Source organism: Rousettus aegyptiacus, unplaced genomic scaffold, assembly GCF_014176215.1.
Source record: "Rousettus aegyptiacus isolate mRouAeg1 unplaced genomic scaffold, mRouAeg1.p scaffold_m13_p_2, whole genome shotgun sequence".
NCBI classification, from domain to species: domain Eukaryota; kingdom Metazoa; phylum Chordata; class Mammalia; order Chiroptera; family Pteropodidae; genus Rousettus; species Rousettus aegyptiacus.
This window is the reverse complement of record NW_023416295.1, coordinates 170,831,407-170,854,782: the sequence shown is the minus strand read 5'-3', so window position 1 is coordinate 170,854,782 and position 23,376 is coordinate 170,831,407. Positions and strand designations below refer to the sequence as shown.

The 23,376-nt window shown below is 55.1% G+C and overlaps 1 protein-coding gene across 1 annotated transcript; it reads right to left on the bottom strand.

Moving 5' to 3' along the window:
* Positions 1-144: 144 nt before the first annotated feature.
* On the bottom strand, positions 145-23,284 carry TAB1 (TGF-beta activated kinase 1 (MAP3K7) binding protein 1). The gene is made up of 11 exons (XM_036237539.1): positions 23,201-23,284; positions 11,922-12,058; positions 11,417-11,570; positions 10,337-10,423; positions 9,746-9,884; positions 8,685-8,798; positions 7,966-8,077; positions 6,106-6,250; positions 4,341-4,563; positions 3,097-3,253; positions 145-1,501 (listed from the first exon to the last, which is right to left on the bottom strand). The coding sequence occupies exons 1-11, from the start codon at positions 23,231-23,233 to the stop codon at positions 1,294-1,296; spliced, it is 1,509 nt and encodes a 502-aa protein (XP_036093432.1). The 5' UTR covers positions 23,234-23,284; the 3' UTR covers positions 145-1,293.
* Between the last annotated feature and the right edge of the window lie 92 nt (positions 23,285-23,376).

Below are 23,376 nucleotides of genomic sequence, written 5' to 3'. Positions count from 1 at the left end.
TGCCGGGGCCGGTCGGGGGGCAGCTCCCCTCCCGGCGCTGCCACCCCCAGCCGGAGGAGCTGGAGGACAAGAGGTGGCATCCACCTCCCAGGGCCCCTGCGAGTCACACGAGCTGGGAGTAAAAGCACTATCAACTCCACAACGTATGACACCACCATTTATCATTTCTTTACTGCGGTAAAAAAAGTGCTTCTATTCCTAGAGACCACACAGCGTCACCGAGACGTTCTCGGGAGAGAATCCCCTTTGTTCCCAGGACTCGGAGACTAACTTTAAACCCGCTCCCCGGAGAATGGAGATGGCTTTGCAGGGGAGGGCATGGCGCTGTGCCGGACTCGGACTCGCTTTTCCTCTGCTCGTGCTGTGCCTCCCTAGGGAGCCGTGTCCCAGGGCCACACAGCGAGCAGGGTCTTGGAACTGGCTTCCGACTTTCCAGAGACCAGGCACACTGGAAGCTGAGTAGAGCGGCCGGTCCCTGGTGAGATGGCCAGGGCCTCGTGGGCCAGGAGGCTGGGAACTGGGGAGGGGGCCGCAGAATCCCAGAAGCCTTGGGGACCGGCAGAAGGTCCGAGTTCTGCCCCACCACAGACCCGTGACGTGGGCGAGCTGGGAGCCTCCTGGGCCTGCTCCCCCTCTGCTCACGGGAGGCAGAGAGCACGCGCCGAGTGCTCCACTGAGGGCCCAGGCCAGCCTGCCCCTCCGCAGCCAGCCATCGCAGGGCCTCGACAGCTCCCTGGCCTTGCCGAATCTTTACCACTGAAAAAAAGCCCGGGTGGGCCCAGGGACGGGGCCCAGGGACAAGTGCAGATGCCAACCGGGGTTCCACACTGGTGGCTGGAGGAGGAAACAACTGCGCAGTGGTCACAGGCCGCTCCAGGAGACCTGGTGCCTGGAGGGGGCGTGGCCTTGAGAACGCAGTGGCTGCTGGGCCTGTGACATGCAGGGCACAGCGGAACCTCTTCATGCCTGCCCTGCACGGGAGGCTTCCCACACGCACGCCCTTCGTCCTGAGAAATGGCGACGGTCCTGCCCGAGGCTGCCTGAGGGAGTGGCCTCCAGCCCCCGTGCAGTGACAAGGTACACCCAAGGGGTCCAGTCTGCACTGGCACTCTGAGAAGATATTCGTTACAGCACCAAGAGCTGGGGGGTGACAGTGCGGTGCAGGCTGAGGACCGGGCACCCACTGGCCCCCAGGGCATAAGTAACCGGCAGGAAAAAGCCCATCCTTCCCCGAAGGTGGGCCCCCTTGTCCCCGATGCAAGATCCCGCTCGGGCCGCACTCCCTGGCCTGGGCTACAGCGCCGTCGTCACACTCTGCTCGCCATGGTCCACGCTCCAGAGGCGGTAAAACTCAGCAAAGTCCACGTACGGCTCTACGCGGCCATCCTCGCCGGGCGGCAGGGAGTGGGGGGGCCGGGAGCGGAAGAGCCCCCCGTCCGAGCTGGAGCTGCTGCTCTGAGTGTGCGTGTTGGTGGACTGCAAGGTCAGGGTTGGGCTCTGGCTGCAGGGACAGAAGGGGAGACAGCCGGTCAGGGGCTTCGGCTTCCGGCCTGGGAACGGAGGGGCCTCTGCCGCGGGGCGGGGCACAGGCCTCTGACAGAGTGGCCCACAAGTGCCAGCCCAGCCACGTGTTCTTAGAAGGAGACGAAAAGTCGAATGCATTCCTTAAGCTCTCGCTATCCGATAACCACGTATGGCCGCCGGCTACTGCGCAGGGCCGGGCCTGTCTGCCCGCTCAGAGCGGCTCTGTGTTGGAGTCACCCACGCCAATCCCTCCGAATCCACGCTGACCCGCAGCCCACTGTGGCAGGGCTCTTCTCCCAGAAAACCTGCCTTACTCCCTTCTTCCCCTCTCGCTGGCCAGGTGGGGATGGGTCCCCCATGTTCTCGGAGCTCCCCGTCACACGACACGTAAGAGCTGGGAATCACTGGCTAGTCCACGGTCCTGCAAACTCCCAGCACTGCCCAGCGCCCAGCACCCAGCACCGGGCCGGCCCACAGGGAGGCCCAACCAATGCTCAGATCCAGGCTGAGGGGAGGGGCTGCTTAGGGGCCCAGGGCCTTAGAGGCGTACGATAGCTGGTTCCCCCGCCTGGCCTGGGACCACCGCTGTCACGTCCGCCTTTGTGGACACAGCTGGTGGCTCCCTCCGGCAGCCCTCCAGGGCTGGAGAGGCTGCCATACCATGCTCCGGGGATGCCATCGCTCAGCTGCCCGACGGGCCCCTCCAGCCCACGGTGGGGGCGGTAGCAGGGGCCGCATGGGGGCGGGGAAGGGAAGGGCCCCCTCTAGGCAGAGGGAAACAGAGCCATTCCTTTCCTCATGACCCTTCTGGTTGGCCACATCCTGAGTGGGCTGTGTGTGGCATCTCTATTGTTCTGTGTAGGGCTGGAATGTGGAGACCAGATCCCGGCCTCCCCGTGCGGTATGGCGAGGTGGGGGGCACATTCCACAGAAGCGAAGGGGGTGGAACGCACACCAGGCCTGTGGGCAGGTCCGCGGCGAGGAGGGGGCCTGCTCGACCCGCCCCCAGCCCCCAGCCCCCAGCTGCTTCCTCCCTTCCCACATGCCTTAAACCAGAGAACTCACTTCAAAAGAAAAATCAGACCTTTAAGGCAGAGAGCCTGGCTCTGACAAGCCCGTACAAGCAAAACAATGGCCTTCAAGCATGGCTGTGATCAGGAAGGCCACCCTACATCACATCCTCACAGACGGGGGCAGACAGAATAAGAGCGCCTTCCCATTCGATGAAAATACACGGGACTCAGAAGCAACCACGATCGGCAGGCTGTCGCAATGGCCGCCTGACCCTCCTGGCCTGCTTCACCCACTCCGCCCCGGACCCCCGCGGCGCCCCCAGGTCCAGCTTCCCTGAGCTGCTGGAATCTGCCGGGCTTCCTTCTCCTGCCTCAGCATCTAGGGAGGCCTCCCCAGGAAGGAAGGTGGGGGCTCTGAGAGGTTCACGAGACCCCCAGGCACCTCAGAGCATCTCACCCAAGACCACTGGCCATAGGACTGGGCCCTGCGGCACTCCTGCTCAGATGGGGGCTACCGCAGGAGGCGGGCCTGAGGGGCTGGGCTGGGGCCACGGCTTACTTGGTGAGGGTGGGAGTGGCTTCGTCCAGGGTGGAAGCACTGTGGGCCCCGTTGACCAGTTGGCCCTGCGAGGGCATGACGAGGGAGAGGGTCACGCTGGTCTTGCTGGTGCTCTGGGCGCTCGAGTAAGGCACAGACACCGGGCACACGCGTCCTCCTGTGGCCATGGGAGGGAGAGAGGGGTGGGCCATGGGAGCGGCTGGGTGGTGGGGACAGGACTGCTCCAGGGCCTGATGGTGGGAGGCACCTGAGGGCTGAGAGGAGAGGCGGCCTGGCTCCCCAAGCTGCAGACCCTCTGCCCCTTGGGACAGAGAGAGAGTGTCCCGGGGCAGAGACACTTCCAGGCCGGACAGGGGCCTCCAATCGGCAACACAGCACTGCCGGTGCGCAAAGCAGGAGAGTCAGGTGCTGAGCTGCCTGGACGGAAGGGTCCCGGCCTGGCTTCCTGCGTGACGCTTCGCTTCTGAGGATGACGGTGCTACTAGTTGAAGCAGGCCCAACAAAAATAATGGCTGCGCTAGCCAGCCAGAGAACCTCCTAACCCCGGTGCCTGCGGGAGAACAAATCCGTGTGGGCATGACTGAGTGCCAAGGCTTGTCTGAGAAGAGAAAAAACAAATGCGGCCCCAGGTCTGGACGTGTGGACGTCTGGACGTCTGGACGCTGAGCGGCACCGGGAGCGACTGCAGGAGGAGCCATCGGGTCGCTTCCCCAGCAACTTGATTCCAGAACTAAAAATGCAGAGAGTAAAGCGTCTGCCGCCAGCTCGACACGGCCCAAGGAAAGTGCCAGCCTTCGAGGACCTTCTGTCCACATGCCTAGCCTCGCCAGGTCTCTGCCTTCTAGAGCCTCGGTTTCCCTTTCTGTAAAAAGGGGTGTCGTCTTCCTGAGGGCTGGTAATAAGGACCACAGGAAACAGCGGGCCAAGTGCTGGGCACAGAGCAGGGAGGCCCTCGGCCAGTGGGCACCCTCGTCTCTACCGTGTGGCCTGGTAGCTCTGCCAGTACCCTGCACCCAGGTCTTTAGGAGGGGGCCAGGGCAGACGGCATTTCCTTATTCCACAGACAAAAGGGAAGAACAAAGAAAGCTCAGAGAGCTTGAAAGTCAGAGTCCGGATCAGAACTGCTCAAAGCCAGGCCTCCTGACTCCAGCTCCAATGGCGGCAGTGAGGCCGGGCCTCAGCCGCTCTGCACCCGCCCAGCCCCGCCGGGCTCCTGGGGCATCTTCCGTCTGCACCGCACTCACCTGGGGCCGGGGATGGGGTGGGCTGGCTCATTTCGCCCAGCGGGTAGCCGAAGTTCCTCACCAGCAGGGTCATGTCCTCGTGCCTTGGGCAGAACTTGGCGCGCTCTCCGCCACTGGCGAAGGTGTCGCTGTGGATACGTTTCACCCGGTCCACCACGGCCTGGGCCACCGCGTCCAGGGACGTCTGCTTGGCGAACTCGGTGTCAATCATGGCGGCGATCTCCTGGGGGACAGGGCACAAAAACCTGATGAGCAACAGGGGGTCCCGGGGACTATGCGCCATGACGCCAGGGCCTAATCGGGTCTCTCAGGGGTCACCAGCCAAGCAGGTGAAGGAAGTCTCCACCAGCCACACCTGCCATTTGAGCTTTTCAAGGTTTTCAGGATAATCCTTCTGGAACTTTCTCATTAGAAAAAAATAGGACCTTGTGATCTGATTGTGGCTTCCATTCCACACCAATAAAATGGGGAAGTATCCACCTCACTGGGTTATCATGAGGATTAAATAACACCATGGACGTGAGGGTACTCTGGGGACTGCAAAAAGCCCAGTATAAATGGTCTTGATTATTAAGCCTTCTTTCCGGGAATGAACTTAACTGCAGGCAACAATATGCCAATTTTGTCAGAAAACGGGGATTCAGAATGAAGACAGGGTCCCTACCCTCAGTGAAGTCCACTGTCCAGTGTATTCTAGAACCCAGTGGAAGCTACTGTATAATTCTATCGTGAAGATCAAAGAAGAGAAAAAGAAAAAGATCATGTTGATGGTAAAATTACAAACACAAACACAAAACCTTCTCCGCGCTGGCTGGCCGGAGCCTCTTAGAGGGAGGAGGCAGGGGCAGGTGACAGGAAATGACCCGGGGCTGGAAAGGGCGGGCTCAGCTCCCTCACTGACCAGTTATGTCACGTCAGACCAGATCCTGAACTCCGTGAGCCCCAATGGGATGTGGCAGTGAGCTGCTCCCCCCCCCCCCCCGCCCAGGGCCCACGTCTACTGGCGTGGGGATGATAAAATAAGTAGGAAATAAGTCGAAACCTTGATCGCAGGAATTAAGGGGTAGCTAAGCATAGAAGACTTTTTCCTCCTTTTTAATCAAGGGACGAAGCAGAAAAGGTCACCTTCCTACAATAGTCACAGACGGAAGGAGAAACAGGAACCGAACTTATCCGACCAACCCAGGAATCCAAGGTCGGGTGAGGCAGCTTCCCCTCAAAGTCACCCCTGAAGCGACTGCTTCAGTGACGACTGTCTGATATGTTCTCCAAGGTGCAGGAGAAATAAGCAGCTGCCACTGGCTGAGGGCCCACGTTTGTCACACCTGTCACCACAGTCCCGCACAGGTGGATGTTACTGTCCCCATCTCAGAGATGAGAACAAACTGTCGCAGCTGAGAGAGGGCAGGGCAGGAGGTGGTGGAGTGGGACCTGGACGTGGCCAGCACGACTCCGCGGCCAGCGCTACGTGGGTCAGGCGACACTTCTGCACGCTCCTCCTCCACCCAGGACCCTTCCGCGACAGTCTCCAGAGCCACGCGCCCCATGTAAGTTCACGTCCACCTCACCAGCTGCCCTTCCGGCTTGCCCAGGGAAGTCTCAAACCCAGAAAGGGAGAAGCTTTGGATGGGATGGGTGCTCCAAGGCTTCGAACCCAGAGAAGATGTCCGGTGACGGCATGAGTGAATCAGAGCCCCGGCTGGGTCCCCAGGGGAGCCACCACCCCACAGGCTGACGGTCTGCGCTGCTCCCAGGCCCAGCTCACCTGGTTGGCCTGCCCGGGCCCGTGGGCGGCCTCCAGGGCCTTGTACAGCCCCTCGGACATCAGCACCAGGAAGCCGGTGACCCCGTCCAGGGGCTGTGCGCCGTGGATTTCAGGCTCTGCGATGATCGGCTTGGACTTGGCAGTGCTGAGGGAGGAGAGTGGAGGGGAGAGCTGGGCGTGGGATGGCCCCCAGGGGACATTCACTCTAAGGTAAGGGAAGACTCCACCCCAGCATGTGACATACAACACATACCTGACAAGAGGAAAAGAGAGAGAGAAAAGAGAAATCCAGAAAAACAGACCTATTTTCTGAGGGCAGCTACTAAAATCAAGCTCTGAGGGCCAGAAAAGCTGATGGGCAGCTGGGGTCAGAGGGCAAAGGTCAAATGCCCAATTCTGGTTCCACGCCACATCTCCAGTCCACGGAGCCCGGGCAGTGGCGGGGTGGGGGGGGGGTGGGACAGTGGGAGGGAGGAACAGCAGGAGGGCTGGGTTCATTTTTAAAAGCCCACTTCTCTTGGTCTCCTCCAAAACAAGTGTCAAGCCAACTCAGACCACACCCACACTCTCCATCCGCACAGGGGTCATTTTCTGATGCGCCATCAGAGCTATAAGCGTCAGAAAGTTCCTGCATGTGCACGTGCACGCAGGCAAGTCTAAGATGCTCCTGGCAACAGTATTTGGACAGTCTGGACACATCCTGAGGGCCCATCAGCACAGGCCGCAGGTGAGTGCGGACACAGCCACACGCTGGCATCCGGGCCGCGGTCGCCAGGAGTGCCACCGGCCCAACTTCCAGTTGTGCAGGGAGGGAGGAATGGGCACCTATGAGAAGCGAGGTGCAGAACGCTGCAAAGTGCATGCTGGCACTTGTGGGTGTCTTGAAAAGGATGCCCCCCCGCCCCTCCCGGAAGCCCACACAGGTGCTACACGCATGCACAGAGAAACTGTGGGTGGGGTACACAAAAAGCTAGCAGCTTCTGGGGAACGAGTCTCGGCTTGGAGAGGAAGGTGCACTTTGCACGTATATCCCTGGCACGGTTTGAGCTGTTTTAAGCCACACGTGTCCTTTCCAACAAAGCAACAGAATCCCACAAACCAGAGCCAAAAGGTTGCAAACTCGACTGCCGAAATCCTGCGAGAGTAAGGGGTTCTGACTCACGCTTCCTAAGACGTGATGAAGCCTGCCCTCTGGGGACGGGGTCCCTGGCATACATCCACATTTCTGGTTGTGACGTTAAATGCCATAACGGACACTTCATGCACACACACAAATCTATTTTCCCCAATCAACGTTAAAGACACATGCTCAGAATTCAGGCTGCCTGGGTTCAAGTCCTGCCTTGGCCCACCGCTAGCCCTGTCACCAGGTAGGCAAATTAATGTCCCCATGTCTCAGTTTCCTTATATGAAAATACCTTTCAGGCAGCAACAGTACCCAGCTCCCAGCGCCTGCACGAAGACTGAGACACAGAGCGCACACCCAGAGCCCTGCTCGACAGAGGATCGTGATTACTACCCCTGCCCATCGCTGCTATGAGCACTGGGTGGCAGCCAGAGAGAGGTGTCCTTGGAGAGAGCTGTATGATCCATCTTGCACCTCTGCCCTGTCCCTGTCCATGCCAGGGAGCTCAGGCCAACCCCTACGGCACCGGTTGCTGCCCCTGGCTTTGGCCTAGCTCTCCGCACTTGACCCCTTGCCAGCCTGACACCTGGCCTGCTGGTCCAGGTGCCATACCAACCTCTCCAAGAGGAAGAAGAGTCTCTGTGGGTTCTGGGCTCCCTCAACTGCATCTTCCGTCTTTAGAGCCTAAAATCTGCTTCTGTCCCAGACAGGGGACAGCTGGGCCAACCACCTACCTGAGGAGGTCGATGTCAGTGTAGCTGTATTTGACCTTGTAGTCCCCGATGCGCCTGGTGCTCTCCTGCCCACAGATGACCCCCACTTGCTTGATCTTTCCTGCATCCAAACCTGCCGGGGAGAACGACACGACAATCCCAGATCTTGTTCATGTTAAAGAACAAAAAGAAGGGGACACACGCACATCCACGAACGAGGTGCTGAGGACCCAAAGAACAGGAAATGATGTCACATCAGGCACCTGGGGGAGCGGCTAACCGACCGTGCCCCAATGTCCCCCTCCCCATCAGAACAACCCCTCACGCGGAGCCCCTCCTCCACGGGCATCGGATCCGGCACCCCCAGCACGGCTGCCCGGGCAGGGCGGGAGCGGCCGTGGCCCTGGCTGACGTCAGGGCTTCTCTGGCCTCTCGGCCGCCACCAGTAGCAGTGCGCGCCCAGGTTCTCTTGGAAGCGGTTTACACCCATTAACTAACTTCCTCGATGCTCACCACATCCTGAGGTAGGTGTTACTATTTATCATCTCAGATGCAGATGGGGGAACAGAGGCATGGAAAACCTGGGTAAGTTCCAAACATCACCAACTAGTAAGCGGTGGAACTGGGAGTCCACCCCAGACGGGCTGGTCCCAAGCCCACAGTTACAGCCTGCCCACTCCACCCCTCTCTGCGTGACCACCGGAAGAGGGCGAAGGTGAGCCATGGGGTCGCCCACCCACCCAGCTGCGAGAGGCGGAAGAGCTCGTCCTCGTTCTCCGTGGTGTGGTCCACGTTGAGCTGTGTCACCTGCAGCCCGTCCACCGTGGATTTGCACAGAAGGGCGCGGTTGGTACCTGCAGCAGAATGTGAGCAGCTGAGCAGAGGGGCAGCGGAGGGAGGAGGAGGCCACGTTGGGGTGTGGAGGGGGAGAGAGACAAGGCAGGCATCTCACATGTGGACAGCCCTGAAACTAGCAAAGACAACTGGCTTGGACCACTGGGAGAGTCACCCGTCAAGGAGAGCTGATGATACTAAGGGATCGGGTTAAATTTTTCCAATGCCATCTTAGGATGAGTATGGTTAAGATTTTCATAAGAGATCTTCTCTCTACAGATACCATGCCATGATGTCTGGGGTTTGCTCCCCCACAATGCAGGGGACAAAGGGCTGTCGATTAAATGAGCCTGGCCACGAGGCGATAACTGTTGGGGATGGGCAGACGGGAGTCATTAAATGCTGGTCACTCTAGTCTTATACATTTCTGAATTTTTTCCACAATGAAATCTTTAGGAAAGAAGGAAGAGGGAAATTATCAGTGGGGTCTCTGCAGAGCTCCTACAGTCATCTGCACATTGGGGGTATGGCCTTCCCAGGTTCCCAGATGGTTCCCTCTTGCCCACAAATCCCACAAAAATGTCCCCGTGGCCCCTCACCCTCTGGCCTACATCCAGCCAACTTATCACCCTTCATGGGATGCTGAGTGGGTCTCCCACAGCTGGCAACATCTTCCAAAAGAGGAAGCCACTAAAGCAACACGGATAGAGGACAGAACTGCCCCAGGGCCACAAGCCAGTTGGGGTGACATGGGGACTAACGCCGGGGTGCGTACCCCCCAGCCGGTACTTCTAACTCCCCACTGGGACCGAGATGCCCGTGGGGTACCGGAAACCTGACCGATGGCCTCGGCAGACTTGGGCTGCGGGTCCTACGTGTCCGGACAACAGGTTGCCCAGAAGACTCCCAGATCCCCAAAGCTGACCGCTCCCAGCCCGCCCCACCCTGAGCCGCACGGCTGGCTCACCTACGTTGGCGACGTAGAGCTTGTTGTTGAGGAGGACCGCCACCACGGCCATGGCCCCTCCGGAAGTCTCCCTCTCCAACACCTTGAGTCTTTCCAGGATCTTCTGATACTGAGGAGGCAGCTGGTGCTGGGGGACACCCTATAAGCCACCACGGGGGTCAGGGAGGACACCCTACAAGCCATTGCGGGGGTCAGGGGGGACACCCTACAAGCCGTCGTGGGGGTCAGAGCAGGCTGAGAGCTGCACTGCAGCTCTCAGCAGGGTGCCCCAGGAGGCCGGCGGGGACCTAACTTGTCCTGTCGGCTCTGAAAGTGCTGGGAGGTGATGGGGGTGGGCAGGTGACAAGGCTGCAGACAGATTCGAGGACTGACCTGGCAGGGCTTTACCTCACACCCCTCACCCCACGCTGAGCCGCAGGCTGCTGAGAGCAGGCTGGGGAGGCCCCTCGGAGGGTAAACTCAGGGTCAGGGACTGTCCCCCTAACTCCTGCTGCCCTGGCCTGGGAGGGACATGGCAGACGAGTCCTTGCTCCTAGCAAAGCTGGCCTTGACGAGCTCCTCCCGGGAAGCAGGCTGGGGAGGTTAGGTTACCTCTGGCAGCTGGGACTGGAGGCTCGCCTTCTCAGCCAGAGCATCGTCGATGGACTCCAGGAAGCTCCTTTCCACCACGTCGAAGGCCTGGAGGCACACAGAGGACAGACAGGAACAGGTGTCAGGGCAAAGGCCAGTTCGAAACACCACTGCCACCTGATGCTGACACACCCCCTAGTAATAGCAATAAATCGTATTACGTGCAGGTCCTCATGTGACGGCACTGCAGGGACCAGAGAGGCTAAGGTTAAGAGCGCAGAGGTTAAGAGCACAGGTTTGGAACCAGGCCACCTGGGGACGAATTCCAGCTCTGCCACTTGCCAGCTGGCAGTCTCGGTCTCCTCATCTATGAACAGAGACAAGTGTTGTTCTGAGGGTGACTGAGCACTCAGCACCTGGCTCAGAGCATGTCTAGATCGATGACCACTGGAGCCACTGCTGCATCCTGCTGGCCCGTGGACACTGCTCACGCTGCCGCCTTTCCCGGGGGGCCGGGCTGAGCGTCCCTGGCCCAGGGCCCCGAGGCCGGGCGGGTGCTCCGGCCCTCAGGCACTGAGGCGGAGGGCGGTTGGGAACACTGCTGTCGAGGAACAGAAGTCCGTCCTCCTCATCCAAACTAAGTGACCCCAGATGTACTTCCAAAGGGAGATGCCAGGAAGAAGCCTCCAGAAGAGCAGCAAGCAGAAGCACAGAGCCGGCAAAGGCCGCTGGACGACCGGCGGGGAGGCGGCGAGGCCCAGGGTGCTGGCAGCGGCCAGAGGCTGCGCGCCTGAGCCACGCCCGAAGGAAAGGGACCATCGCGAGTCGCCCTAGCTCAGGCCCCGTCCCTACTTCCCTGCTCCCCAGGACCACCTCCCCAAAAACTAACCCTGCCAGGGCTGGGGAAGGACCGCTGCTAGCTGCCAGCTCTTGGACTCCCCGGAAGTGGGGTGCCCCTGCCGCTGGGAGAGGCTCCCAGAGCGGGGTTCTCTGCAGGACGGAATGCGCTGGCAGGGTCTCGAGGCCAGCCCTGGCCAAGCCCCCCCTTCGCAGTTGCAGGGCCAAGTTCCCGGGGGACGCGGCCGCCCCGAGCGCCAGTACCTGCAACAGCACACGCCGCACGTCGGCCTCCACGTGCTCGGCGTTAAGCTGGCCCAGCAGGAGCTCTGCGGACAGCCGCTGGGCCACGAAGTTGGTCACCCGGTTGCCATCGTAGCCGTTGAAGACCCCATACAGGAAGCAGTTGTTCTCACTCCTGGCAGGGAGAGAGGCAGGAGGTGACCTGAGACCAAGGGCTCACAGAAGGGATGCCAGTTATAGAGTGGAGGGCGAGGAGGGCAAGGAACTCGGAGAGACCGAAGATACAACAGCCGTGGCTTCAGGTGTCCCCCTGGGTCCCCCCACTTCCGCCATCATTTCACTCTGGCCGTGACCTTTGGGGATGCTCCCCATCCCACTGCGGCAGGCCCTGGGCTGGTCTGAGGTCTGGGTGTGGAAGGGACAGCGGCAGACGCCACCTGCCATGGGCAACGCCCCTGCGGCAGGCCCCCGTGAGAGAGCTGCAAAACGGCTTCCGGTGCCCGGAAGAGTGCTCCTGGCGCCTCACCTGAACTTGAGCCAGTTGTCCTCCAGCGGGTGGCTCTCAGTGCCCTTGCCATCGGCAGAGTAGCTACGGTTGGAGGCTGAGCCCACCCCAGAGAGGTGGCAGAGCGGCAGGTCGTCCGTCCAGCTCGGCTGCTGCTCCTGGGGAGGACAGCAGGGAAGCACGAAGTGTCACCTCCTCCAGGGCAGACCCCACCTCGCCTATTTCTGCCCCAACGAAAACCCAGCAGGCCCAGAGCCCCACACGAGGCTTCTACTTCCTTCTGTAAATCAATGATGCTGTGTGAACAGACACCTCCGGAGGGTCTGCTTTTTGTGGCTAGTCCACAAACTTGTCCCCTGGGAAACCCAAAACACACCAGAGTTCCCAAATGCAAGGCTCAGCGGCGGTCTCCAGGAGCGAGCTGCTCCAAAGCACGAATGAGACCCACACATGATAGACGCTTGGTGAAAAACTCTTCGGTGGGTCCCCGCCTCTTACTACAGAGGCTCTGACTCCAGTCCCTCGGGCCCTGGTTAAAACTGCAGCTTTCTAGGTCCCACAGCCAGAATGTCTGACCTGGAGGGGCACCTTAGGTGACCGATTCAGGTAGCCCGGGACCGTGCCTTCAGGAAGTGACTCACGAGCCTGCCTTAGGCACAGTCACTGTCCCTGGCACTGGTGCCCCCACCCTGGTCCCTGCTCCGCTGTGCCCTCTCCCATCCGCTCCCCGCCACGCCCTCTCCACCTGCACCAAACGCTTTACAGTCCCGTCCACGATCCACTCTCCCTCTATGTGGAATGCCCTCCTTGTCCTTTCTAGCAATTCTCCCCACCCTTCCGGACTCTGGCGCCAGAGTCGCCACCTCTAGGAAGTCTTCCCGCAGGAAGGTCGTCTCCGGGCTTGGCCGACAGCCTTCTCGTGTGCTCCACCAACCCTGGCTCCCTCGCTCCTGCCTGTTTGTGTCGGGCTCGCATTCTACCCCACCATCTCAAACCGGGCTCTCAGCGTAACTACCATGACGGAAGTCTAAACAACCCCCAGCCCCGCGCCCCTGTCCAGGCCCCAGCCGATTCTGAATCTCCTATGTCTCCTTAGGGAGTGCCCGCTGCTGCAAGGCCCAGGTACCACCCGCTGCCTCACACCAGGCCCCACGCAACCCCCGCCTGAGCACGGTGCCTGGTTCACAAGGGCGTTCCCAGGACTACTGTGGGAACTGCGGCTAACGCGAACAACGGAGAAGCAAAGTTCCATCGCGAGGAGAATAAAATTGGGATTGAAGACTTTACGAAATACTAATAAAGACCAGAGCTGGGCGTGTCTTCTTGCAAGTCAGCTGTAGCAACCTTCAAAAAAGGATGTGAAAATCACTGCAACAGGCTCTTGCAATCAAGATATGTAAAAAGCCTGTGGTTAGTTTTTGTGGCAAACTCCATCTCATTTACATACTGATGGGGGGGGTGCCCTGCCGGCTTTTCTTTCGTGTTAATTGCTTTAATAATGCCCGTATTCTTCCGCTTCAGTTCTGTGCTTTGCACCCTGCAGCCACTTCTGCAGGGAGTGGGAGTTTGTTTTTACTTCCAAATCAACACGTGTAGTAAAATGGGTTTTCTTCTGTAGTGTGCAGGTCCTCAGATTTTAACGTGTAGAGATTTGCGTAACTGCTGCCACGACCAACACACAGAAGAGCCCCGCCATCCCAGACATGCCCTCCCCTGACGACCGCTGACCTGCGCTCCCTCACTATACCGTCTTTACAAGAATGTCATAAAGAAATTAGGCAGTACCAGACCATTGTTTTTTTTTTTTTTAATTGAGAACAAGCATATTGCGTTAAATTTACCATCTTACGTACACAGTTCCATGGTATGAAATACACTCCCCCTGTTGTGCACACATCGCCCCCGGCCTTCCCCGGGACTCTTCTCAGCATCTCGAACTGGAACTCCATGCCCATGACACACACACTGCCCGCCCTCCCCTCCCCCAGCCCCTGGCAACCAGCACCACCGTCTGGGTCTTGCGCACATCGCCTTTGAGGCTGGCTTCTTTCACTCAGCATCCTGCCCCTGAGACGCATTCAAGGTGTCACCTGCATCCACAGCTTGTCCTTTTTATTGCAGAGCAGTGTCCCATCGCATGTACGTGGCACACTTATCCATTGGTCCACTGAAGGACACCTGGACTGTTCCCAGTTTGGGGCAGGGATGAAGAGGGCTGCTATAAAGATTCACGGGCGGGTTTTCACGTGAACGTAATTTTTCATTGCTCTAGAGTAAATACTTAGGAGCGAGACTGCTGTTGGACGTGATAAGAAGCTGCCGAACTTGTTGCGTGGTGTACCATCGGCGTTCCCAGCAGCAAAGCAGAGGAGTTCCAGTTGCTCCACATCCTCACCACCACGTGGTATCCTTTCTTTTTGCAATTTAGACATTGTTAGAGGTATGTGGTACTGCATCGTGGCTTTCGGTGCATGTCCCTGATGGCAAATGATGATGTTGAGCACATCTTCATGTGCTTATTTGCCATCCACATTTCTTCATTGGTGTCTAAATCTTACGCCTATTTTTAAATCGGGCTGTTTGTTTTATTGACTGTTGAGTTTTGAGAGTTCTTTATACATTTTGGATAAAAGTCTTTTGTTGGATATGTGATTTGCAAATCTTTTCTCCAGTCTGCAACTTGTCATTTCACTCGCTTAACAGTGTCTTTTGCATTACCAAAGTTTTCAGTTTTGATGAAATCCACTTTATCAATTTTCTTCTTTCATGGTTCATGCTTTTGGTGTCATGTCTAAGAACTCTTTGCCCAGCTCCAGGTCACAGAGATATTCTATGTTTTCTTCTGAAAGTTTTAGTTTTCCATTTAGACCTGTGATTCATTTTCATTTCTGTATAAGGTAGGAGGTTTAGGTCCAAGGGTTATGTCTTGGGTGTTTGTGTTTTGGGTTTTTTTTTTAATATGGATGTTCAATTGTTTCAACACTGTTTGTTGAAAAGACTATCCTTTTTCCATTGAATTGCCTTTGTACCTCTGCCAAAAACTAACAGGCCATACTTGTGTGCATCTATTTCTGGACTCTGTTCTGTTCCATTGCTCTGTGGGTCAGATCCTTCCACCAATCCCACGCTCCTGATTACCGCAGCCTTACAGAAAGTCTGAAAATCGAGTTGGGGGAATGCCTCTGGCTTTATTCCTTTTCGAAATCATTCTGGCTTTCCTAGTTCCTTTGCTTTTTTGTATGATTTTTACAATAAGCTTGTCTATACTGACAAAAAGTCTTGCTGGGATTTTCACTGAAACTATGTTAAATTTATAGACCAATTCGAGGAGATGTGACTTCTTTGCTACGTTGAATCTTGCAATCCATCAGCATGGTAAGTCCCTAAACTTACTTATGTCTTCTTTATAGGACTTTTTTTTTTTTTTAATTCATGACAAGTGCTGAAAAACTACTAATGCCTACTAGAAGCCTTTGGAAATGAAAGACATGAGTGACATCTACTAAGGGAAAAGAAACAGCGAAAAGGGCTCACATTCTGCTCAGCTCCCGGTGACACGAGTCGTTTAACATCTTCAGGTCGAGCTACGGCAAAAAACCGCTTCACAGTAACTAACATAGAACTGCTTCTGGCTCCCGTCTTGACTGACTCGTTTTAAAAGCAACATAAATGTGACCTTAAGCCTCTGGAGCCCACATATGACATTATGCAGTTAGGTATATTCAATTAATACATACATTCATTCAACACAAATTTACTAAACATTTATGACGGGCTGGCATTATTTCAGGTACTGGGGACGGAGTGGAGAAAACACTGGGTCCTTGTTTGAAGCCTCCTCTCTAGGGACAGAGACTTTAAACATGTAATACATAAACAAACAAGGTAATTTTAGACAAGGATATGTGCTACCAAGAAGATACACCAGGGTAACGGGACAGAGAGTGTGGGGGGGGGGCTCTTTTGGATGAGGTGATCAGAAGAGGCCGCTCTGGTGAGGTGACCTCTGAGCCAGGCCTGACTCATTATGAAGCAGTGCTGCTTCAGAAAGTGGGGAAAGAATTTTCCAGGCAGAGGGAACAGCACTCAGGTAGAAAATGAAGTGTGTCAAGTTCAAGGGCGTACAAGAAAGCCAATGTGTCCTCTGCAGTGAGCGGGCAAGTGGCTTGCTGTGTGTTCATACACACGGATACTCATGTTATCTAGGTGGAGACAGTGTAAGGTCTCCCGGGCCATAGAAAGGAGTTCATTGCCAAGGAGTTAATTCTTTCTCAAGGAATCGGTTTCTTGCCAATCATCCCCTAGGCCTTAGATCTGATCAGTGTACCTCCACCACCAAGGACCGCATGAATGTCTCAGGCACACTGCTAATAAGTTTCAAAAAGAAGCTTCTTTTTCTAGGATCTGTCTCCTGCTCCTGCTGGAATGAAATTAAGCATACGATTAAGCAGAAGCACAAATACACCTCCCCATTCAGGAGCATCCTGTGTCTTCCTCCAGAAAAGATGGGCCAAGAAGCCAAAATTCAGCACCCTGATGTGCCCCAGCTGTTTTAAAGCATGGGAGAAGACATTTACACTTTGTAGACTCTTGTTTGTGATTAAGTATCGGATTGAGATGGACTGAACTCATCCTCTAATGAGATGAACAATACACACGTGTTGCCCACAATGTATATAACTTGTCATCCATGTAGTAATTACTGTGTTTCCCCTTCCATGATCTAACTCCCACAAAGGACAGAGAAAGGCTTCCAGGGGCTTGAATCTTTGCGACAAAGTCATATTTTAGAGAAAAAAAAAATTACTCACAGGCCCACTCAACATTAAGGGATGCACTATAAAAGCCTGGCGAAATAGTGTTTTATAGGAAATGAACTCAGATGTATGGCTCAGGAACGTGCCCTGTAGGTACGACGCAGTGGCAGAGGAACAATTCACCTGAAAGTATTTCGCGATGGGCGCCCGTGACGCTACCATCGGGAGTGGACTGACGCTGTCCTGACTGCTGCTGATGTGAGAGTAACCAGTTCCCCCAAATTAGAAAAACTGTGTATATGACCACTGTCAATCTACTTATGACTGTGTCTGGATACTTCTACAACCTTAAATGCTTTATTCGAAATCTAATTTTCGTAAAGTCGAGCTAGTAATATTTTGGAAATACGGTATTTTATTAACGAGTAATTGGTGTGCGGGTCAGTGGGTATGGACTCCAGTGCTATTGTTTATTTAAGGATAGTCTCTGTCCATTCTTGATAAAACAAATACTCAAGAAAACAGTTATCAATGGATACCTCCTTAACAGGCCATTCATAGGTATACTTCCGTCGGTCCTTAGGCCGGCACCTCAGTTAGTGGGGAAGCGCAAGAGGCATCTCACTAAGATCAGGAACAAGGCAAGAATGCCACTGTCGCCACGACACAGCTCCGAACTGAAGGTGTCAGCCCGTGCAGTCGGACAGGGAACGTACAGGTATCTCTGTGCGCAGCCGATACAATAGGACCTGGAAACCCTGAAGAATTAATGATGAAACTAACTCAAATAACAGAAATCAGTAAGGCGGCAGGATAGACAACCAGCACACAAAAATCCGTGACCTTCGGATAAAGACGGGCACATAGCCTCCACGGGAAAACTCCTGCTTACCGTCAACTTAAATAACAAGGTCATTCTGCTGTGAAGTTCTCCCGAGTCAGTCTTCCCCGACCACATTCCTGTAGAGGCTTTTTTAAAACCTAAATTTCTATCAGTTTGATTATTATCTGAAGGCTCCATCCCGACCTTCCAGCCTGTTGACATAGTTTTCAATCTTGCCCTTTGACAGACTGACAATCTCACTCAGCTCTCTATCTTGTACTGATGAGGCCTTCTATATAGTGTTCCAAACGATTTCTAAAAAACTGTAACCAGAACAGAAAGCGGGGGAAGCTAACCCACTTCCGGCAGGAGGTGTCGGCACCAAACACAGGATGAAGTGACGCTCCCACCAGGGGTTGGCTCTGCTGGAAGGCCGAATGTATTTTGGGACCTCAAATGAAGAGGCCACTCACTGACCCTAGAGGGACAGGAAGCAACACACACTTTAAAGCAAACTATTTACAGCCATGAACGAACCTTGCTGAGCAAAGTGCTACCTGTTTCACATTGGCACATTGAGTTCCTAGCCAATTTGACTTGGCTTGCTCTTAAAGAAGAAATAAGAAAAAAATTACTCAAAGAACATATTAAAAAGTACCCATGATGAAGCAAAGCCACTCCTTTTCTGTTTTTCCAAGTCCTGTCCCCCCTGACGGCCCCGCTCAGACCTGAACAGTCCCAGGGGCATTTCCCACACCACAGCCCTCCACTTGACACCCTCCGGAAATTACCCACTTCATTATTTTTTCTTCAAACTGCCACACTTTCCTTTACCCAAATGATTTAATTTTGAACATAAGCTTTTTCAGTATTATCAGTGAAAAAGCAGTATTACTTGCCGTATCTTGAAGATAATGGTAATACTAATAATAATAAAAGCACAAAGATATTAAATTCTAGTTGAACCTACTGCCTGCCGATGGTTTTGAGCTGGAGCCTTGTTCTCTTTTAACAAAAAAGGGAGGCCGGCACGAATCAGAAAGGTGTTAAGGACACACTCGGACCAAACCGAACCTTTCTCTTGATATCATGAGTTAGAAAGAGAATATGTAATGACGAGTTTTTACACGGCACACACCAAACCACCTCACTGTATGTGTCTCAGGCTCTGGAAAATACTGCCGAGGCCACGAAGCCCCTTCCCTGAGAAACCGACCCTGTGGCCTCGGCATGCACATCAGGCACCCCGCCCGCCGGCTCTTCACTATTTGGCACGCTGCAGCCCGGTATTATTTATTAGCTATCTTATTTCCTGATTCAAAGACATATTTTTAACAATTTAATATACCTAAAGTTGGTGTGTTACAAGTCATTTAGCAGTGTGCTTTCTCAGTAGCATGTAAAATGATGATGTGCCCTTATCCTTAACGGTGTCTTAGATCCCATGGCATACGGTTGATTTCTCAGATACTCCTAAGAACCCCTTCCGCGGAAGGCCCTGCCTAGAATGCGGCCCCGCAGCACCTCAAACCTCCGATAACAGCTGGCCGGAGAGTCTGGGCGGTTCCGCCCGCGCGGGAGGGGGAGCGCACGCGGTCCTCCCCGATGCCCGATGCCCGCGGCGGCCCCACCACCGCTCTCACGGCGCTGCGCCCGGCGAGCCGCGGTCGGCCGTGTTCTCCCACGGCTCCCGCCTCCACGGGCGGCAGCCGTGCCCAGCGTACCCTGCTGACTCCATCGCAGCCCACCAGGCTGCCAAGGCTCTTGCTTCCTTCCTCCATGTTTCTGAACAATTTTCGGAAAGGTCACGGATTTTCTATTCACAAAAACCACCCACCCCTCCGCCCTTGCACACGCTGATGCATGCCTTCTCCCACGCTGCAAATGCCAGGCCCGCCAGCACCGGCAGCGAGTGGCGCCTCAACCCCCAGAACGTGAGCGAGTCGTGGCTGGGGAAGAGCCGAGGAGGGGGTGTCGCACGCTCACACAGGCCCGTCACAGAGCCAAGTGCACACACACAACAGTGAGCATGGCCACTTTAACTCCTTGATAGCTTACAAACTAGCTTCTCACGAGACGTCTAACAGAAAATACAGTGAGAAAGCAAGCTATTTCGAAAAGCCTAATTTTGACTTCCTTGGGTGACACAGTTTCCAAAATTTGTATTTTGGTATTAAAAGTTTCTACAGTGATCCAACTGTATTTAACCCATTAAAGGCGTCACAAACACCTTTTGTACATATATTTACGCATTAGCTCCCCACATACATATGTGGGGACGTCATATAAAAATAGTCCATTGAAGTCCCCACAGAGACTCATCTCAAACTCCTGGGTAGCAGAAGTAGACAAAGCATAGTTGCAAGTTCAGGCCACAGCTTGAATATCAAATTATAGTATGAAAAGGCCGAGTGTTTTTGTGGTGAAAGCACCCGAAATCCTTAGAGGCTAAAAGGAAGCTCAGAAAGAGAGAATAATGCCCCCAGGAAGATGGCCCAGGGTGGGGGGGGCAGCAGTTCTTTCTCTCCAAAAAGCTCCAAATACCCCACGCCTGCTGCCATCTCTATCTTCCTGAATGATCCCCTTTTCCGTCCCTACTTCTCTGGGGCCAACTCCACCCTAGGGCCCCCACCTCTCTCACTCGGCTTTTCATCAAAGGTTCTCTATGTTTTCGTTACAAATATAGTCCTAATACATTCTTAAAGGGGCTGCTAGTAATTGAGGAGCACTTACTGAGTCCTAGGGCAGCTGGTCACATTCTGCCAGCGTATGAGATGGTTATAGGTGACGGCCAGATGGGGACAGATTTATTTCAATGTATGTTAGAAAAAAATATACGGCTAGTGCCTGTAATTTTATAGACACAATTGCTCAGGATATGTCTAAGTTAAAATTTTTGATTTCGAGTTGATTTTTTAAATAATTAAGTAAATAATAGTACAGGCGAAACCAAACTCTTGATTCTCCCTGTCCCCAACGCATGCCTCTTCCAGGATTCCCCACCTCGGTAAAGGGCAGTGCTGTTGCTCCAACCGAACCCTTGCTGTCCTTCTGGATCCTTTTTTCTCTGTCACACTCACCCCACATTCGATCCTTCAGCCCTTCCTCCAGAGCACAGCCAGAACCCAGTACTTCTCACCAGTCCCCTGCCACTGCTCTGGCCAAGCCTGTCATCTCGCACCTGGACAAGAGTGAGTGCCACACTCAGTGGGTCCCAGGCTTCACTCTTGCCGCTCGAGCACCTCTTAATGGAGGGCATTCTCCAATCACTAATCAGATCGCATCACGCCCCTACCCAAAATCAGCCGAGTTTCACATCACATTCAGAACAGAATCCAAAGTCCACACCAGGGTCCACAAGGCTCCCTCAGACCTTGGCTACTACCACGTCCCCAAAGCACTCCGCTCCAGCCACACTGGCCGCCTCCACGCTCCCCAGGCAGACAGGCCTTTGCATCCCTGCTCCCTCGGCAGGAAGACTCCCTCCCGAATCCCCCACTTCACTTCAACAAATGTTGAAGTCTTCCCCTACCCCTTGGTCTAAAACGGCACCTCCACCACTGTGTGTGTGTGAAACCAGACTATTCTTCACAGCACTGCCTGATGTTATGTTATAGATATTATTCTATCATCCATTATCCGCATCTGTCTACTATCAGTCTCCCTTACTAGAGTAGGACATAAGCTTCACGAGGGTAGTGTCCCCTGCACCTACACGGTGCCTGCCACATAGTGAGTGCTCAGTGACATTTGAGGGACTGAACCGTAGGCATTCACTCATAGCAGAATTGAAGGTGGAATGTCACGGCTGGAGTGTGACCATGCCAGGCTAGGAGTGTAACATGTTGGTTCACTTATTACTCACAATACTTCTGGAAGTCCTCTCAGTTGGGGTCACCAAGGTTCAGGAATGTTAAGTGACTTGTCTAAGGCTGTATAAGAGTCATACTGTTTTGTCAGGCTGAAAAGAGCCTAGGTTCTTTTGAACACATCAAGCTATCTTTAAATGCTCTCCTTTTCTTCGAAAGACCTTTTAAAGTACCACACTGCCTGGGGACGAAAGGTGAAACTCCTCAGGATGTCATTTCACTAGGCACTCTGCCATCTGGCCCCAGCGCACCCTTCCAGCACCTTGTCGGCAAATCCCCAGCCCTTCCTGCAAGCCTCCACTGGCCTGGTCAAATCAGGCCGTCCACAGCCCCTCAGCAAATCGACACCAGCGTGCCTTACACACTGTGTTAGTGGTGTGCAACTCCTTCTCCCAAGCTGGACCGCCAACGTAGTGAAGGTGTGCACATGCCTCGTTCCTCTTTGTATCTCCAGGCCCAGTAACCAAACTAACAGCCCTCACAGCCGCCTGCTGAATGATGGTGTCCAAGCCGCTCTCACCAGACTAAGGACAGCAGAAGGCAGGACAGGAAGCCCTGCACCTCACCTGCACACTCAGACACCATGCGAGCAGAAATGTCTTGATCAACATTAGGATGGGAGGGGCCTTATGCAGAAGTCCCTGGCATCCCTTTTGCCTTTTATCAAGATACTGCATGCTTAAAGCTAACTATCCCATCTTTCAAAGATTCCACCACCACCCAGGAAAACATCTGGGGGCTAAAAAAGTTCATCTTCCATCTAAACTGAATCCCTTGGGCTCCATAACGCCTAGAGGGGAGGGAAGTTGGCAGTGTCTCCTCAGCAAGCCAAGCCAACCTACAGCAATTATCACTTTCAGGACTTGCCACAATCCAGCCAGTATTTCTGGAATGTTTACTATAATAGGGACATACACGCAGGAGCCCTGCCCTCTGGGAGCTTACAAAGCAGAGGGCCAGGACTACTTAACCAACTCCATGACAAGGCCAATCTGCTAAGCAGTAGTAAAAAGGGGGGGAGGGGCAGCCCAAGGTGTGGAGAGGAAGAAAGCTACCCTGGCCCGGAACTGGGAGTTACTATTTTGGAAGCACAATTTCACAGTCTACACGAAGCCTGTCATTAACATGCAGCACTAAATGTCACCCCCTACACTCTAATTCTGATGCTTCAAGACCCTCAAAGGGCAGGAAGGCCAATGTTGAGCACTTAAACCTGGTTACAAATGCTCTCCTCGTTATTTTACAAATATTTATTGAATGCCTGACACCTCGTGATGGTAGGTGCTGGTGACACTATTCATTGCAGATCCCAAGTTCAAGGAGTTCACTTTCCTCATCTGTAAAACAGGAATAATCACAACATCTACCTCATGGGGCTGCTATAAAAATTAAACTTACAAATGCAAAGCAACTGGCACAAAGCCTGGGATGTAGTAAGCGGTACGCAAGTGGCTGTGGCTATGATTATCATCATCGCACGATTGCTCGGCGCCCGGGTGGGCTCACCGGTGACCCGTGCTCTCTCCGCAGCCGCGCGCCACGTTCCTTTCCGGCTCCAGAACGCTTCCACCCTCGACGCGTCCTTGACGCTCGGGGACGCTAGGACCGGGCATCCGAGCGCAGGCCGGCCGGGCGCGTAGCGCGCACGCGCAGGCCTCCCGGGGCCGCACGCGCCCCCAGCCTAGGGAGTGAGGGGGGCCGGCCCGGGAGAGGGGAGGGCGGCGGTCACACCCCGCCAGCGAGAAGTCGGCGTCCCCAGGCGAAGAGGGAGCCGCGCCTGCACCCGACAGGCGCCCCCCCGGCCCCCCCGGGCTCCCAACCCCCCGCCCGGAGAGCGGGTCGGTTGCTCACACTCTGCAGCAGGCTCCTCCTCTGCGCCGCCATCTTGGAGGGACCCCCGCAGGCGCGCCCGCCTCCCAGCAGAGCAGGCGAGAAAGGCGGCTAGAGCGGCTTGAAGCCGGCCCGGAGGACCGCGCTGCCAGGGAGCGTGCGCCCAGCGCCACCTCACGGCCGAAGCGGGACGGGGC